At 45.7% G+C, this 19,414-nt stretch overlaps 1 protein-coding gene across 25 annotated transcripts in view; it reads right to left on the bottom strand.

The window, feature by feature from the left end:
* DOCK9 (dedicator of cytokinesis 9) overlaps positions 1-19,414 on the bottom strand; it is a 326,031-nt gene that overhangs the window by 266,545 nt on the left and 40,072 nt on the right. For 4 of the 25 annotated variants that reach the window (XR_002173397.3, XR_002173396.3, XM_033843514.2 and 1 more), the window contains exon 1: positions 17,121-17,580. The exons of 1 other annotated variant lie outside the window; for it this stretch is intronic. Coding sequence is in view for 19 of the 24 variants with exons in the window: in XM_033843514.2 (XP_033699405.1) it covers positions 17,121-17,249 (129 nt within the window). In the remaining 5 variants the exon portion in view is untranslated. Of the gene's footprint in view, positions 1-17,120; positions 17,609-19,414 lie in introns of those variants that run through there. 20 more of the 25 variants (XR_002173395.3, XR_002173394.3, XM_019920839.3 and 17 more) reach the window with 16 other exon arrangements.

The following is a 19,414-nucleotide window of genomic DNA, read 5'->3' on the forward strand; positions in this document are numbered from 1 at the left end:
ATATGAAGTCAGACTATCGGCCTTGAAGACACAGTGGCAGAGAAAGCAGCTGGTCGGGACCTCCTGGTTTAGCACACGCTGATACGACTGAGTATTTTAAAAAGGACTAGATGGGTGTTTTTTAAAGCTACCGGCTCTACCCTAAACACTCCCTAAAAAATGAAGGCCCCTAACAGCTCACTGCTAACCCCTTTCTCTGGTGGGGTTTATAGTGGGAGATGAGAGTCTCATCTGTCTGCACCAGTTTATCTGAAAGCAGGAGGCCAGGTAAATTTACACTTCCTTCAAGGCCTGAGGAAGAGGGGTGGGTGTTCTCAGATTTCTGTATCACCACCTTCCTGGTCTTGGCCTGAAACCTAAGGCTGTATTTAATGCCTCCAGCTTCCCACTCTCCCGTAGCCAGGGAGCGCGCCAAGCTCACCCTGGGGTGGGAGGAGGAGGGATTATTGGTAAATATTTACAGAATAAATAACCTAACCTAATCAGGTTCAAATACTTAGCGACTTTATCCCAAAATTCTTCTTACACATGACCTCTACCTCTTGCCTAAATTATGGTAAAGTCTCCTAAGTAACATCTAAAACCCCAGTTCTCTGCCTCTATCCGCACCCCAGCCACTGGGCTCCAATGTCATGGTCACCATAGTCCATCGGCAAAGCTCTGATCCAGACACCTTCCAGCTCAAAAACCCAAAAGGAAGAAAACAGTCAACACTCCAGGCATGGCCTCTATCAGCCCCCTCCTTCCTTGGGTGACCGGGATCTGTGCGCCCCTAACTCTCCCAACACCTCACCAGGCTCAACGACCATGTTCCCCAGATTTCCTTCCTCGGGGCCTTCATCAAACAGGGTCCCTCTAGTCAGAACAGTTGTCATCTCTCAAATCTACTTTCAGCTCAAAATGCCACCATCTTCAGTAAGTTTTTTCTAATTCCCTCCGCTAGAGGTACTCTCTTTTCCTTAGTAGCCTTTAACATGCTACTTTTAACGTTCCAATCTTCGATTTAAATGTGCATAAAGCTTATTTTGCAATCTTCCCTCCCTATTAGTCTGTCAGCAAGGTAGGAAAGGATCTGTCTTACTCATCCTGCTTCCCCCAAGCACCTACCACAGTACTTGGCACATGTAGGGACTCAACAAATGTGTTCAATTAGTTTGGTGTATGTGTGAAATTAAAAATCTATTCCTGGGGACATCCCTGGTGGCGCAGTGGTTAAGAATCCGCCTGCCAACGCAGGGGACACGGATTCAACCCCTGGTCTGGGAAGATCCCACATGCCGCGGAGCAACTAAGCCCGTGCGCCATAACTACTGAGCCTGCGCCCTCTAGAGCCCGTAAGCCACCACTACTGAGCCCGTGAGCCACAACTATTGCAGCCCGCGCCTAGAGCCTGTGCTCTGCAACAATAAGCCACTGCAAGGAGAAGCCTGCGCACCGCAACGAAGAGTAGCCCCTACTCACTGCAACTAGAGAAAGCCCGCGTGCAGCAACGAAGACCCAACGCAGCCATAAATAAATTAATTAATTTTTTTAAAAAAATCTATTCCTGGGACTTCCCTGGTGGTCCAGTGGTTAAGACTCCACTCTCCCAAAGCAGGCAGCCCAGGTCAATCCCTGGTCAGGGAACTAGATTCCGCATGCCGCAACTAAGACCCAGCGCAGCCAAATAAATAAATAAATTTTTTTTTAAATCAATTCCTGTACAACACGGGGAATATAGCGAATATTTTATAACAACTGTAAGTGGAATATAACCTTCAAAAATTGTGAATAACTATATTGTACACCTGTTATTTATATAATACTGTACATCAACTATACTTCAATAAAAAACTAATTTTTAAAAATCTATCTATTCAGGGGCTTCCCTGGTGGCGCAGTGGTTGAGAATCTGCCTGCCAATGCAGGGGACACGGGTTCAAGCCCTGGTCTGGGAAGATCCCACATGCCGCGAAGCAACTGGGCCCGTGAGCCCCAATTACTGAGCCTGTGCATCTGGAGCCTGTGCTCCGCAACAAGAGAGGCCGCGATAGTGAGAGGCCCGCGCACGCGATGAAGAGTGGCCCCCGCTTGCCACGACTAGAGAAAGCCCTCGCACGGAAACGAAGACCCAACACAGCCATAAATAAATAAATAAAGCAAAATGTCAACAAGTAAAAATAAATAAACACTATTATAAAAAAAATCTATCTATTCAGAAATGTGGAGACATAGATGTGGAAGCATCTATAATATGTGTATTTATTTGTCAATCAAATACATGCTCATTTCTTTTCCCAGGAGCTTACTAACATAATCCACACGTCCTTAAAAGTAGGAAGCAAAAATCAATCTATGAAACTAAATAAAAATCAAGCCTAAACCAAGTAATGCACCCTTACATAAGAACGAATTTTAGTATTTTATTAATAAAGACATTCCTCAGCACTTGAAAAGGGGTACTTTTCTAGTGTCAGTTATGCTATCATTAGCCTAACTGCAATCAGCAGGATGTCACCTTGCTTCCAAAAGCGCCCATGCTTAGTATCTTTTACAATCACTAAAAGCCCAGGCAACAGCACCATGCAAATCTCTGTCCCATGGAGCTTAAAGTCAATGACAATTTGCATAAAAAACTGAATTTTCTTTTCATGCACAGTTCTCACAATCAATTCAGATTATTTTTTAATCTGGAGCCCCACAAAAATTGGTTTCATTTTCAGTTCTGAAGAAAGCAGAGGTTTTACAGTTCTTAAACCCTCAACCATAGTATATAAATAACTACAATAATATACTACCATATTATTTAACGTAAGTTTAATATGTTACTATCACACTGAATTATTTAACGTAAGTTTCATATGGCTTCTAGGACTAAATAAGGACATGATCAAGATCTAAATCCCTGCATATTTGGGGATCTTTGCACCTCAGTACATATTCTAGATGTCACGAGAAATAAATCTCTTAAACGCCCAATCTGTTCTCCCTAGTTGGCAAAGTAAATTACTCGTGCATAGATAAAAATCTTAATTTTAGGACTCTTCAGGATGTTAATAGCTCCCTCTCTAGCTCTATAGTCTGTGCCTTTGAGCCTGACCCACAATTCCCATTGCACTCTTATCACTGATGTGAGTTTCCTCTATCTCTACTCAGTATCTTCATGAGACAAACATTTTGTCACCACTCCTACAATGAACAGGCAGGTCAAGCTTCATGTTTCCTGGGTCTCAGGAAAGCAGTGTAAGAGTTGAGGTCCCAGTACCTTTCTACTTCCCAGAAAGCTGACTTCACTCTCAGCACCTTCCTAGGAACTCAACCTGCAACAGGTCACAACCGTCCTTCTTCCTTCCAGGGTGCGAAAACAGCCAAGAGGCAGAGGACTCCCAAAGGGGAACGCCAACCCGAGGGCTCCCTGGGGCCTGTCTGTGCTCCTTTTCCCTCTAGACTGCACAGTCTTTGAGGACAAGGTCTGTGTCTTAATCAAATGTTTATCCTGTAGTGTCTGTTGAGTAAATGAACAACCAGTGACAACTGGGGATCTACTGAACACAAATTTTTAAGCACAAGAGCTTAAAAAATTGTAACAACACAACATTTCTGTCTGCTAATGTCACTGTTAAGAACTCAAAAAACAGGGCTTCCCTGGTGGCGCAGTGGTTGAGAATCTGCCTGCCAATGCAGGGGACACGGGTTTGAGCCCTGGTCTGGGAAGATCCCACACGCTGCAGAGCAATTAGGCCCGTGAGCCACAACTACTGAGCCTTCGCCTCTGGGGCTTGTGTTCGGCAACTAGAGAGGCTGCGATAGAGAGAGGCCCACGCACCGCGATGAAGAGTGGCCCCCGCTTGCCGCAACTAGAGAAGGCCCTCGCACAGAAATGAAGACCCAACACAGCCAAAAGTAAATTAATTAATTAATTAAAAAAAAAAAGAACTCAAAAAATCCCTCAAGATCTGCTAAGATCCTGACTAAAAGATAAACAAGAGGACACTGAATCCTCAGGGAGGCTCTGGGGCAAGACACCCTGGACTGATAAGAAGAAGAAGATCATGAGGAAGCCTGGAGCACAGAAGCCTGGGCTCCCTGTGGCCTCTGTCCCTCCCCTCCCAAAGGTCACCTTTGATGGAAATGAGCTCCAGGGCCACAGTAGGCCAGGCTCCAAAGAAAAAAATCTGGTCCGAAAGGAGGATCTTACATCCACTGTAGGCTGGTCAGTGTCCCCCCACATTGTGCGGGTGACACCAGGCCAAGACAACAAAGGGATAGGCATCACAGGTAGAACCCAGGTCTCATAACAGCAAGTGTACAGCTCACTGGAATATGCTGGGAGACCGTGGGGTAGAGTGGTTTGGGGCTTGCTTCACAGAGTAGGGGATATCCAAGACACCAAGACTCCAAGTTGTGAAGAAAGAAGCCAGCACTCTTTCTGATCATTTCCAACAACTGAAGCTATGGAAGAAGACATCTGTGATTCTGAAACCCCTTTCCTAAAATGGACCACACCCTCCCCAAAATCCACCAAAGGAGCCCATCCCCACCATCCCACCACCTATGGAGTCCCCAGCAACTATGCCTGATATATTAATTCTTCCAGGAGAAATTAACATTGTGTCAGGAATCTTTGCCCATCTCAGTTTTCAGTGGCTTTGAATTCTAAGTCCCTTTAAAAGTTTGATACTTTAATTGGTTTTTCACAAAATCAACTCCAAAGAAATCAGTAGGGTACACATTCTTCCATTTTAAAAAAACAATGATAAAACAGCAGTTATTTCTCATCTTCTGGAAAAAAATAATTAACATTCTCTTAGAAGGTTTTTTTTTAAAGAATAAAGAAAATTAAAATGGCTAAATGAACATATTCAAATCCTGGGAAGAAAAAAAGCTAACCTCAGAGATTAAATATCCTGTAAATACTAGCTAGTGTAATGGTTTATGAACGAATTTAGTATACTATAAATATTATGGTACCTCTGCTATCACCATAGGAACTGTGCTTTCTACTTAAGAAAATAGCAATAAGTTAGAATGACAGATTAGATAAGTTCTCTAAACAATCTTAGGAATACAACTCTTTTAGTAATGATACAATTTGAACAAGCTGCCATTTACAGCTGAGTATTTATTTTAGCCAAGGCAAAGCAGGCTGAAAGGTAAAATGACCCAGGTTAATAGAGTTTAGTCTACATTAAAGAACTGTAGGTTAATAGGCCCATGAAGGTTTTTTCCTCAAGCCACAGAATTATTTTAACCAAAGTACCCATAAAACCGTGATTTCATATCCCTTTAAAAAATATTATCTGACTACTAAGTTAATTCTTCCTTCTTCAGTAAGTTTCTATTGAGATCTTTTGTAGATTAATCTTGTAATTCTTGCTTTTTATTTCTTTCTCTCTGTCCTCCTAATATACCTTAAACAGAAATGAAGAACTCATTTCTCGGCTTATGGAAAAATGAATGTCAATTTCACCTACAAACTGGCCTAGGACTAATGAAATATACAAGCGGGAAAGAGATCCATGGTACAAATAGATGTTTCATATTCTGATATTATCTGATTACCACAGTATGTAAAGATACTTGATAAAATGCAAAAGTAAACAAAGTACATTCAATTATTTCCTGGGGTCAGTGGAAAATACATTGGATCAGAGCCAGTAAACTCTGTAGATTTTGTTCTTTGTTCTTGTCTATAACACGAACTGTATGACCATAAACAGATTAATCATGGTAGATCTTATCTTCCTCATCTGTAAAATTAGGAAACTGAACCAGATGACCTCTAGAGATATCTTTCACCTCCAAAGCAGTATGATTTCATTTCCATGTCACAAATTTCTACCAACCCAGAGAATTCATGGTACTTTCCACAAAGGCGTGTAATGATTCAAATTAACCATTTAAAAGTTTCTGACAGGGTAAGACAGGAATAAAGACACAGACCTACTGGAGAACGGACTTGAGGATATAGGGAGGGGAAGGGTAAGCTGTGACAAAGCGAGAGAGAGGCATGGACATATATACACTACCAAACGTAAGGTAGATAGCTAGTGGGAAGCAGCTGCATAGCACAGGGAGATCAGCTCGGTGCTTTGTGACCGCCTGGAGGGGTGGATAGGGAGGGTGGGAGGGAGGGAGACGCAAGAGGGAAGAGATATGGGAACATATGTATATGTATAACTGATTCACTTTGTTATAAAGCAGAAACTAACACACCATTGTAAAGCAATTATACCCCAATAAAGATGTTAAAAAAATAAAAAAGTTTCTGACAAACTCAAATTTTTAAATTATATCTTTTTTGACACACTCTGCCACCCTATCAAGAAAAAAGTGTTAACTATGAGCCAGGTGACCTTAAGCAAGTCACTTGATTTCTCTGGTCTTCAGTTTCCTCATCAAAACAGAAATTTAAACAAACAAATAAACAAACAAACCAAAAACCCCACTATCCCTGTCTATCTGACTACATTTTTCCAGAGGCTCACGCAAGATGTTTTTTGGAAAGAATTTTATAACACCGTCAAGTGCAACGTTTCATTATTTCACCTGGGCCTCCTTCCTTCCTCTGAGCATTCAAAGCAGGACTCTTAACTTGTTGACAATATTTTTGCTACCAAGATGCACGTGTTTATCTTATTCCAGGAACACACATTTTACATTAAGATGCACACCTGTATAAGCACTAAGATGTACAATTTTCAAAGAGGACCAACTGAAGTGTCTTACATGAAGCACCAAAATTTCCCTCCTATATTCGTTTTCTTTTTTCTTGATAGGTTATTATCCATTCACTTATGAAAGTTGAACAATTAGGAAATATTAGAGTATATAAAGAACAAATCATATTCCCTTTTCATGTATTTCCTTCCAACGTTTTTCTTACACACAGGTTATTTCTTACACAATTGTGATGTACATACTTCCACATACTATTTCTTTTTCACCCAACATTAAAATTTTCCCGTTATAAGTCCTCCATAAGGAGCACTTTTAAGAGTTATATGATATTCCTTTAGGCTGCCCTCATAAATCACAAAAGCTTGTACTTACTGGGTATTTACTGTGCGCCAGGCCCTATTCTAAGTGCTTTATATGCATCTTCTCACTTAATCATCACAAACATGATGATGATGGGATGAGTGCTATTATGATGTCCATTCTTGGGGTGAAGAGACTGAGAAAGCAGAGCTTTCTCTGAAGAGCTGGGTTTAGAATCTCCTGAGCTCAAGTTCTTATCCACTACATCCTACTGCTACTCCTCACAGAACTATCCCCCTATTAACAGAAACTTGGTTATACCATGGTTATTTTCTAAGTTCTAGAATTCAGAGACTAAACATCTGATATCTAACTTATTCCTGAAACAAGAGCATACTGTACTGTAGCATCTGTAATACCATAAAACTTTTTCATCAACAAAAGAGTGCTTATGCTTTTTTAAAAAGGAAACAATCTGTATATACTGTTTATAATTTTTTAATTTATCATGGTAAACAACTTTCCTTAGAACATTTCTACATCCACATGACAGAACGTGTATTTTCTGTATGAAAATACAGTATGTGAATCTCTAAGTACACAGAGTTTGAGAATAAACTTCTTGTGGTCAATGGAGATGGTGGGCAGTTCAATGACATCTGCTTTCAGATTCACTTTCAGACTAACATTCAACAAATGTTAATCTATAATAAATAAATGGGCACATCTCCAACACATGCACTGACCCAGCCAGCCTCCCTAAGTAGACATACCCAAGCACTATCTTGATTGTATTTATTCCTGCCAACTTCAAAGAAAGCGGCGGGTGGGGGGGGGGGCAGGGAGATGCCAACAAACCATTTGGCATTACAGAGCTCTGATCAGGTAGTAAGTCTCCTTGCCAACAATTTGCTGATAAGAATTTAAGGAGTCCATCTGAGAAAAAGAAAAAGTGACAGAGATGTAAAAGAAACAGAAAAAACTTCACCATCTAAGTACTTCTTAATGATTTGCAAAACTCATGCTTCAAGTGATAGAAAAGCATTTGCAGGTTTTTATTATTTGTATTTTTGTTTTATTTTGTTTTGTTCTCAGATGAGTTACTAGATACCTAACATAAGGATTAGATCATTGTGTTCTTTTACACGTTGGAGTTCAACAGATTTGGTGAAAAGAAAACTGTCCTAAAAAAGGAAATGAATATTACTTGTATTAAAATGCGCAGCTGCTCTCAAAACCTATGCAAAGATCACGCAGGTTTACTGACAACTTGCTTTTTCTAAACTAAAGCAGACAAAGGGCCAGCCTCAAAGCGATGCATTCTTATGTACATGAACATCATCAAATCTATCAGGTTGCAATGAGAAACTAATGATATAATGGATCCTGTGCGTTAGGAAAGTTAATCTGGCAGAAAGAGATAGGCTAGAATGAAGTAAATAGAAATGGGTGCAGGGGAGAGAAATTAGGGGCAGTGGGGAATCAAAAAAGATTTAAAAATAAAACGTGTCAGATGTAGAGACTTCAGGAGTCTTTCATTCATCAAAAAAAAAATCTAATATCTTGTAATAACCTATAATGGAGAAGGATCTGAAAAAGAATATATATAGTATATAACTGAATTACTTTGCTGTGCACCTGAAACTAACACAACATTGTAAATCAACTATATTTCAATAAAAATTTAAAAAAAAAAAAAATATATATATATATATCAAGCCCCTGCTAAGTGCCAGGTACTGGGGAAACCATGGTGAACCAACAGTCCAGTGAGGGAAACAGATGCGAAACAAATGTACATACACATCAACAGGTAAATTGTGGGGCTTCTCTGGTGGTGCAGTGGTTAAGAATCTGCCTGCCAATGCAGGGGACACGGGTTCGAGCCCTGGTCCGGGAAGAGCCCATGTGCCACAACTACTGAGCCTGCGCTCTAGAGCCTGCGAGCCACAACTACTGAGCCTGCGTGCTGCAACTGTTGAGCCTGCGTGCTGCAACTACTGAAGCCCACACACCTAGAGCCCATGCTCCGCAGCAAGACAAGCCACCGCAATGAGAAGCCCGCGCACCGCAACGAAGAGTAGCCCCTGCTCACCGCAACTAGAGAAAGCCCGCGTGCAGCAACGAAGACCCAACGCAGCCAAAAAAAAAGAACCCACCACATTCAAGACACTGGCTGTCCCATCAACCCAGGTGCCAGAATATGGACAACGTGGTCCCCCGCCAACCTCAATGGAGAGGCAGCGTGAGGGAGAAATAAGGAGGAATTAGAGATTTCAGAGTTGGTGACCATGCAACGATGACTCTCACTACAGGAAACAAGTATGCGAAAAGGACGTCTGCTTTGAGATGAAAAGTGACTGTTTATGTTTCATAGATGCTAAACTTAAGGGACTGGTAGGACAGCCAAGTACACGTCAGGCAAGTTAGCAGAAAAGCAGGTCTGAGCTGGGGGGAAAAAATCAAAACTGAGATAATGATTCAGAAATTGCAATGAAGGTATGCAGCTCCCTGCAGAGTGCAGGGAAGAGATTAAATGTTATGAGCCAAAGGTGGAGAAGGGACTCTTTCGGAAGGGTGGTGAGTGAAGCAAGGGAACAGAGGAGCGGGAGAACCAGAGAAGGGGAGAGAGGTGGTGTGTGGTAACAAATGCTGCAGAAGACAAGTTGAAGGGGTGAGGACGGAGAGGCTACCCCACACTAAAGGCAGAAGCCAGGCTGCAGGGGCACAACCCAAGGTCACATAGTGGTTAGTGTTAAAGTGGTAACAGAACCCAGGCCCCCAAACTTAACCGCAGGCCTCACTGCCTCCCAACACTATAATGGAAGAATTTTCTCAAGTCATTATTCTTCTAAAACTAAACTTAATGGCATCATAAACAATCCAACCCCACAATCCATTTACACTACTGTTAAGACCTTTAGATCGTTTGCAGTTGGTCAGTATTTTACATTTTCTGCCTTGAACCATCAGCACTGTGACTTCAGACACTGTCTTTTATGTACATTTCAGTTTAGTCCTTAGGGGGAATTCCTATAATCTTAAGTACTGAGCCAAAGAACAGAAGCACATTAAAGTTCTTCATACATACAGCCCAGCTCAAAAAGTTATACCATGCATGTTACAAAACCCAGGTGACACAATGCTCATAAAATGCCATGCGAATGGGGCCCCTGGAATTGTGGGATGAGGAAGCCCTGCAAACAAAAGTGCCTGGCTCACCCCATCCGTGCAAAACCTCTTCTATCTCTGCAAATTTGCAAATTTATCAAGCAAAATGGCATCTTGCTGTAATTAATGTTTCTTTAATTGTTAGCAAGGCTGAAGATTTTTTTCTTCTGTTCTTCATTGGCTAACTGTATTCCTTTCTTTGAGGAATTACCTATTAATGTCCTTGCCCATTTTTCTTCTGGAGTATTTTTCTTTCTTTAATTGATTCGTAAGAACTCTCAATATATTTTTTAAAACTTAACACTATGACAGAGATATAGATATACAGAGAAGACAAATACTGTTCCTAAGCTTATTATTTGACTTTTAAATTTATGGTACTTGTAACATACAGAACAGAGGTTTGAGTTTGCATGGGGAGGCAGAAGGCAGAGTGGTGAGTAGGAACACATGGTCTGAAGCCACAGTGCCCAGGTTCAAGACACAGATCCCCCACTTATAGGCTTGTGACCTTGAAGTGACTTGACCTCCCATGTAAAGCCCTAATACATATCCTAGGACACAGTAAGTGCTTAATAAATGCTGGCTCCAGATACATTTAGTCAAGACAAGCAATCTTTTATTATCATAATACAAGCTTACCTTTGTTAAGCACTTAGTATTAAGGATCTTTACATATATTAAATTGTTTAATCTTTACTTTAAGAATGCCCTAAGATAATAATACCTAACAATCCCAATTCTCAGATGAGCAAACTGAGGCTTAGGTGAACAAACCTGATCAAAGTCCTCAGCTCATCAATGGCAAGGCCCCGGTTCACCTCCCAAGCCCAGGCCAAACTATTTTCCTTTACTTTCATGCTTTAAAAAAATTCCTCTCCACCCTTACATGATTATTCACCCATGTTTTATGCTGTTTCTTTGATTTATTTTACATGTGACTCTTACATTTATTTATCACTTATTTCAGTGACACAAGTCCCCTATATACGAACGAGTTCCATTCTAAGAGTGTGTTCTTAAGTTCAATTTGTTCGCAAGTCCAACGAAGTTAGCTTAGGTACCAAACTAACACAATCGGCCATATGGTACTGTACTGTAACAGGTTTATAATAGTTTTCACACAAAAAATACGTTAAAAAAACACAAAAAATAAAGAAAACATTTTTAATCTTACAGTACAGTACCTTGAAAAGTACAGTAGTACAGTACAACAGCTGGGATACAGGGGCATGTTCACATCTTTGAAACTTCACAACTTGAAGGTTCGTATGTAGGGGATTTACTGTATAAGGTGGGACCCCAATACTTTTTATGCAATATCATTTACTCAATGGTGTACCCACCATGTTTGACTACTGTTCACATGCACCCTAAAGGTTGACACACACAGAGGCCTGTTTTCTGTTCTGGGTCATAGACTTCTCTTTGGGTCCTTAGGCTTGTGTGACACAAAACTGTCATATTATTTACCCCCAAGATTACACTGAGGGGAAGATCTCTCTAAGAAGCGTTTATGATGTGTTCTCAGCCAGTCATTGAAATTGTTCCCCAAATTAGCAACTGTATTTCTCAAAGCTTCTCTCCCTTCCTTCTAAAACTTACTCTGTCCAAGCTGCTCTGCTCCTTCTTTGCCTAGCCGGGCATTTTAAGCATGTGCTCAATCTCTCTCATTCTTTTCTGGAGAAAAGTCTTCCTTATCATTACATCTTCCAGGTCCAGTTCAATTCTTCACAAACCCTTTCCCAAGTACATCAGTTCTCTGTTATTTCATCTTCATGTGTTGTCTGAACCAGGCATCTGAACCTTTATATGTGCTCCTGTGTACTGCTATCTTTTCGTTGAACAGTGACCTGTCCACCTGTTTAGACCATAAGCCCTTCAGGGCAAGGGCTCCAACACAGCAGCAGGTCCTCAGCACCCAGCAAAAAGTCCTAGCACAGAGCAGGCCCTCATCAAATGTGGATGAAGATTTCACAATTCCCTTCTTCCCTTTTCAAATTCAAGGCATTACTAATGTCCTCCTGTCTCCCAATATTCAAATGGATCAGAAACCAAAGAAATAGAACCTATTGTTGATTATCTAGTTGGAGATGGGCCTCCACCCTGCTTCCTGTATTCTGGGACATTTCTGTTGTTAGGACTCTACCAGAGGGTGGAGAAAGACAGTGAGGTGAAGCTCAGGCCAGTTCAGTTACCGATTTCCTATCCTATCTGATTTAAAATTACAGCCAAAATGAGGTTTTACGTTACCTGAGGATTTCAAAGAACACCACCCCTCGGATCTCAGGTTACCTCAGATCATACTGGAATCTCGTGTTGACTGAACTGGGAGGGCGAGAAGGGCCTCAAGCGTGCACTCCGGGAGATTATCATCCCACACCTCCGTCCATCATCCTCCAGTTACACAAAGGAAAATTTAGTGACGGCCTGACTTGGTTTCATTTCGTTTCACACTGCAGGCTCTCCGATGGCTGTGCAATGGTGTCACCAGCAGGGGCTTGATGTCAAAGGAGAGCCTGAAGCTGAGCACGCTGAGATAAGATCGGCAAGGAAGCCGGCAGCCAGATGACTTGGGCATCAATACCCAAGCGCAGTAGAGCCAGCAAACCCATGCAAAGCGCCCTGTCCCAATATTTACACAAACCTTTCAGAAAAAGAAGATTTTTAGGCCTTGGGTGGTATACTCCGTTAGATCTAGGTCATTATGATGCTATCTTTAATGCATCTGAAAGGCCCAGTCGCAACTCAACCCTGATCAGGGAACTATTTCTAGTTTTTCTCCTGAGTTTGCATATTATTTTGAACGTGCTGCCCTCCTGACTATTCTCAATCACGGGCAGCTAATTCTGGAGTTGTGAGGATTCTTCTTTCATTACCCAAAATCATAAATTACATTTCCTACAGTTAAGAATACTACTGGGGCTTCCCTGGTGGCGCAGTGGTTGAGAATCTGCCTGCTAATGCGGGGACACGGGTTCGAGCCCTGGTCTGGGAGGATCCCACATGCTGCGGAGCAACTAGGCCTAGGCCCGTGAGCCACAGCTACCGAGCGTGCGCGTCTGGAGCCTGTGCTCCGCAACGGGGGGCCGCGACTGTGAGAGGCCCGCACACCGCGATGAAGAGTGGCCCCCGCTCGCCGCAACTGGAGAAAGCCCTCGCACAGAAACGAAGACCCAACACAGCCAAAAATAAATAAATAAATTTAAATTAAAAAAAAAAAGTGCTCCAATAGCCTAAAGGAGTTATTAAAAAAAAAAAAAAGAATACTACTAATAGTACCTCTGCTACTCTTGTAAAAGCATCTTAGAATCGAATCCTGTTGGTAAGGAAACGGACTCTAGAACAATCTAGTACAGCTCCTCATTTAACAGGAGTCCTGAGGTTCAGAGAAGTTAAGCGACAGCCCAGGGTGACTTAAGTAGCTGGCAGAATATCAGCTGGGCACCATCTAAGAGCTTTACCTCTATTGCTCATTTAATCCTCCCAACAACCATATAAAGTAAGTATGATTACTATCTCTACTCTACAGATGAGGAAACCGAGGCACACCAAGGCTAAGTTATATGCCTAAGACTGCACAGCTGGTAAGGGGCAGAGCTGGAATTACAACCCAGGTGCTTCAGAGCCCACGCTCTGCACTACTAAAGCTCTAGGATTAAAACCCAGGACTCCTGACCCCAGGGAGGGTTCACTCCGTCATTAATAATTCTAAGACTCATGAAAGAGTAAACCACATTTGAAAAAGCCAGCAAAACTTGTTAGGATCCTGATTAGAACAAACTACCATTAAAAGATGTTTCTTAGGCAATCTGGGAAATCTGAATAGTATGTCAACAGATTATTGCAAACTTTAACATAATGGCACTGTAGTAAGAAAACATCCCTATTTTTAATAATACACACTGGGTACTATATAGGGGTGAAATGATGGGTGGTGTGGCACTCACAATCACACAAAAAAACGAGGGGGAAAAGGGGACAGTTAAAGCAAGTTTAGCAAAATCTTGATAATTACTGAATCTGGGTGATGGATTATGAAGGTTCATGATGCTATTCTCTCTGCTTTTTTGTATTTTTTTTCAAGGTTTTCAAACAAATTAATACACTATCATTTTTTATAAATTTATTTATTTATTTTTGGCTGCGCTGGGTCTTCATTGCTGCGCGCAGGCTTTCTCTGGTTGCTGCGAGCGGGGGCTACTCTTCATTGCGGTGCGCAGGCTTCTCATTGTGGTGGCTTCTCTTGTTGCGGAGCAGAGGCTCTAGGCATATGGGCTTCATTAGTTGTGGCATGCAGGCTTAGTAGTTGTGGCTCGCAGGCTCTAGAGCGCAGGCTCAGTAGTTGTGGCACACGGGCTTAGTTGCTCCGTGGCATGTGGGATCTTCCCAGACCAGGGCTCGAACCCATGTCCACTGCATTGGCATGCAGATTCTTAACCACTGCGCCACCAGGGAAGCCCTACACTCTCATTTTTAAAGGCCCACACACCTGAGCTTATGAAAAATGAACCTAACAAAAAATTTATGAGTACACCTTACTTCTACACTTTAAAGCTTGTTTTTTAAATGGCAGCCTTTATTACCCACTGAACTATTTAATTCTGTTGTTTCTGATCTCACTAAAAGCCACTCATCAATATTAGAAACATGAGAAGAGCTAGTTAAAGCCATACCCTGTTCGTTTTTCTTTTAGTCCATCTACAGAATTGCTACGTTAGTCAGCTAGTTAAGAGATATTTACTGTGTGTTTACTATGCTGTAGGCATTGTATTAGCGCTGACCCAAGCTGTCAAAAACAGAGCAGAGTACTACTTCCATCCAAGCACGGATCGGTGGACCATGGGATTCCAAACCCTGGCCTGGCTGCTGCTCTGCCTTCTGCAAGGATCAGGGGTAGCTTCTTAGATGCTCCTAGAACAAAGCCGAGAGAGGTGCACCTGCTGTGGCTTCCTGGCAGACACTGGGGAGCAGCAAGAAAAAGCAGGCGGTGGCAGAGTACCTGGCAGGAGGTGAGGGGGGTGAGGTTGATGGGTAGTTTTTATATCTGTAAGCTATTGCAAATTCCTCCATCTGCAATGCAGAATCACTGCAGTGTATTTCCCATTCAGCGGGGGAGCCTTTCAAAGGCCCAAGGAGGCCCACCTACTTTCCAGCATTTTGTGTTTGCTTCATCACAAGTTTCATCAGACAATGATCACAGACAGACAACACTAAGGGTTGAGACACCAGCCAAACGTCTGGCTGTTCATGCTTAAGGGTGAATAGGGAAAATAGATGTACTATTAAAGTGTCATGAGGTAGAGCACAGCAGCAGTATGTCACACATGGGAATGGACACTACTAGGTCACTATCAGTAGGCCAGCCTCCAACAGGAAGGGCTGTTGAATTCAAGGAGTGTTGCATGTGAGTAATGAGCAGTGTTGTGCTCAATCTAATGGCTTATCAAACTAGTACCTCCTTTTCAGTCCGGGTCTGTCCGCACTTTGGAAATCATGATTTTATTTACTCTTCTTTTGCCTCAAATCTCTAACGAGGACAGTGCCCCCAGTTAAAAGAACTAAGTTTCCTTCCAGAACAAAAAAAAAGCCACAGATGTCTGCGGGCTTTCTCCTTAACATACACACATTGGCAAAAGTCAGGAAGATACAGGATATACTACTGAGGCCAAAGCAACTGAAGTTATGGAAGAGATCCCAGGTTTTGGTCCACTCTCAACTCCTGCTCTACTCCTTACCGTCAAATGATCAACTTCAGTAAAAAGAGAAAAATAAAATCCCTTATTACTGAACCAACTGGAGTTTGAAGAATCTAGAGGGAGCTGTCAGAGCAATTGTGAGAAAAAGCAAACTGAACAGACTAGCTATGGAAATCAGTGAAGCTTCGTCTCCAATCTCCACAACCATCATTCATGTCATTCCGTGTCTGACCAGAAAGGGAATCTATCTGCCACCGAAGAGATGAGCCAGGCCCTGTGTTAAGGGACCCAGCACTCCACCCCAACAATAACCCACACACAGCCCCACAAAGCCCAGAGAATCACTTCCAAGGCCCTTCTTCTTGGATCGTTCCAACAAACACAAGTCACCCACCCACAAACAAGCCCCTTTCAAGAAAACAAATGGCAGCGCCAATGCAAGGAGCTGCTAAAAGTTTCCAGCTACCCAGGAGAGCACGCTGCTGCTCTTCCGCACCTTCCAAGTGATGGGGGTATACTGCGTTTCCAAGTACAGCAGGACCAGCCCTGGCAGTGGAAAAGTTGATTTAAAACTTCATCTTCCTCACACCCAGAGGCCTATTCTCAAAAGATTTTCTGCTACGACCAGATTAATCACCGGTCTGCTTGCTCCAAATCCCCAAACTTCGTAGTAATTTGCACCCAAGCTCAAGTCACGGGGGATTCCTATCAAGACCCTTAACCCTTGATAAGAGGCGGCCAGGGGGAGGGAGTGGAGGAGAGAATACAGAACCCCTTCCCTTCTGGAGCTCAGCCCACCCAAAGGGTCCGCAGGGCCATATCCCACCCTGGGCTGCGGACTGGGAAAGGAAGCTGCCACCTCCACTCCCCTGCGCCCCTCCAGGCCACAGGTGCCAAGCCCCTCCAGAATAAGGGAGGAGAAGGGGGATGTGAGAGGGAGGGAGGGGGAAAGGAGAGAGTAATTTCTCAGTCGGCAGAGGGACGTAAAGTTGGGGGGGAGGGGGTAGGAGGGAGATGGCGACCTCACTCCCAGGGAATTTCCCCGGAGGGAAGGAGCAGCAGTGGGGAGAGGACCCCCTAGACGCAGGGTGGGGGTCTGGGAGCTGCTGCCCCTCCAGGACCTTCCCTTCTCCCCTGTCCAACACCCCCCTCCTTCACCACCTCTTAATCCTACAGACCCAGTAGGGTCGGCGGCTCCGCCTCCGCCCCGCCGACTTAGAGGAGCGTGAAGGAGGTGGCCGCCCGCCCTCCTGCCCGCCTCCCTCCCTCCCTCCGTGGTCCCGCACTCACCAGGAGCACCGAGCCGCGCACCACCTCCGACACGCTCTGCCGCAGCTCGGCCGCCGTGCCCGGCTTACTCAACGCCCGGGTGAACTTCCGAGTCTCCGCCGAGGAGGGGAGCAGCGGCGGCTGCGACATCCTCGCCACCAGCGCCGCCGCCGAGCCTGCTCCGGCAGTCCGGCCGGGCCGCGCCGCCGCCAGGTGCGCCCTCGGCGCTCGGCCCGGCCCGCCCTCGGCCCCCGGCGCCGCCGCCTGCTCCCCCCGCCGCTCGCCGCGCGTCCGGGCGGCGCAGCCCGAGCCACGCCCTCCGCTCGGTGTCACGCCCCGAGCCACCCCCCTAGGCTCCCGCAGTCCCCCGCGCTCCGAGCGGCGCCGGGGCTCGCTAGGGGCAACCGTACTTGTGGCCGCGACGGCTGCTCCCCCATGCCACCAGCCTCCCTCGGCGCCCGCTCGCCGGGCCGCCTCCTCGGGGCGGGGTGTCCGGCGCGGCGCGGGGCGGGGCGGGCGGAGGAGGGGCCAGCGCGGCAGGACAGCGGGCCCTGCAGGTCGGGCGGCTGGTGCCTTACGGCGCGGGAGGCGGGCAGCGGGAGGCTGGCAGCGCGCTGCCCCGGACGCCTGGCGGGGCAGGTAGGGACCCCGGGGGTCGCCTCCTCCCTGGTCCGACTGCTCCCCAGGCCGCACGTCCGAAGACCCGAGGCGAGGGCCGCGCAAGCCGCCGGGAGGGCGCGCGACCCGGCGCCCTCCCGGGTCGACAAGTCCTCGGAGCCGGTGCCTATACACTGGGACCGTGGATTCCTTGCCTGAGGAGCCCCAGCATCTTGGGGACTCCGCGGTCACCGGCAGGGTCGGGGTTCGGTGGCACCACGCCCACCCCCCCTGGGGCTGCTGAAGGGACGGAGGTTTCAGGAAGGTGGCACTCGAAGAGCACAGAGCCGTTCGGAAGCCCGGGCTATGCAGAGCGGGACGGAGCGCCCCTGCCCGGGACCCGGCGTGGAGCACCGCGCGCACTCGTGGCGGCGCTTCTCCGCCTCAAAGCACTATTCCGCCCCCAGAGGCGTCGCGCGAACGGTGGAAGCCTCTGGAGCCGAAGGGAGGGTCCGGGATGAGTCACGCAGACCCTGGCCCGCAAGGACGAGCTGCTGAGTCACCATCAAAACTTCTGAGCCTGGCCCAGCTCCTCTGTAAACTGAGGACAATAACCTGCAAGGGGCTGAGGGAAACGACGTGCCCATCTGCCGCGCTTCCGCGGCCGGGCGGGACCGCTGGGCGCGGAGCCCGGGAAACCCAGAAGCGCCGGCCTGCGGGCCCAACATGACCCGGGAGCTGGCGGCTGCTAGCGACAGCCACGACTCTGAGGAACTTCTTCCTCACACCGCCTTTCCGCCTTCCCCATCCCTAACGGGCCCCACCTCTCCTTTTCTCCTCTTTTCTGAGGAAACTCGGGGCAGCCTAACTCTGACCTCGCCGCGGAGAGGGCGCGCGAAGAGAGAGGAATTTGCGTAGCGCCCGTGGCGCATGCTCCGTGGTTTGGGCGGGGAGACTGCCTTAAGGGTGGGTCTGCTGATTGGTCGGTGTGCACAGGCCACGCCCACCGCCTGCTGATAGACAGCTCCTTACCTGCGCGCGCGGGGGCACTGTGGACCCCGCCTTCAGGGGAATCTCCAGTGCCTGTGCTACCTAAGTGCACTGAGGCCTCCTAGCAGACGTCAGCTCCGAAGGAGGCCGCCCGTGGCGTCCCACTCTGCCAGAAAGTCAAATACCGGAATCTTAAAGTGGGAAAACTACCAATCTAGTGTAGAAAGCAAAACACCACCGTTCAGGACTTAATGGGCAGGTCTGGCCCATAATAAGCCTGGAGTTTAGGCATGCAGTCAGTACTCAATAAATGCTTGCTGGATTGGATTGTTTTCCCAGTGCTCTGGGGTGCAGGATGTAGCACTAAGTGAGCCTGACAGGCTGGAAGATAAACAAAACAATCATGTGTGATTATAAAAACAATTACTAACCGATTTCCTTTACTGCGAAATGAGGGAGTGGCCTAGATGTGAACCAGGCTGCTTCTGTTCCAGGAGTAGGGCTGGGTGACCCCAACAGGCAGAAGGCGCTGCTTTCATGGGGAGCTTGTGCTGCTTGATATGACCATGCCCATCTCATATATACACCTCTGGGCTCCATGGGATATGTCAGTTCGGTTCTTACCTGAACTGTTACGTGCTAGTCTGAGAAACCTAAATTTTTAACCTTTGAGCTTCTGACTCCTGAAGAAGTTCCAGATAGCATAAATCTTTACCCCGCTGTGTTAC

This window comes from Tursiops truncatus, chromosome 18 (genome assembly GCF_011762595.2).
Source record: "Tursiops truncatus isolate mTurTru1 chromosome 18, mTurTru1.mat.Y, whole genome shotgun sequence".
NCBI classification, from domain to species: domain Eukaryota; kingdom Metazoa; phylum Chordata; class Mammalia; order Artiodactyla; family Delphinidae; genus Tursiops; species Tursiops truncatus.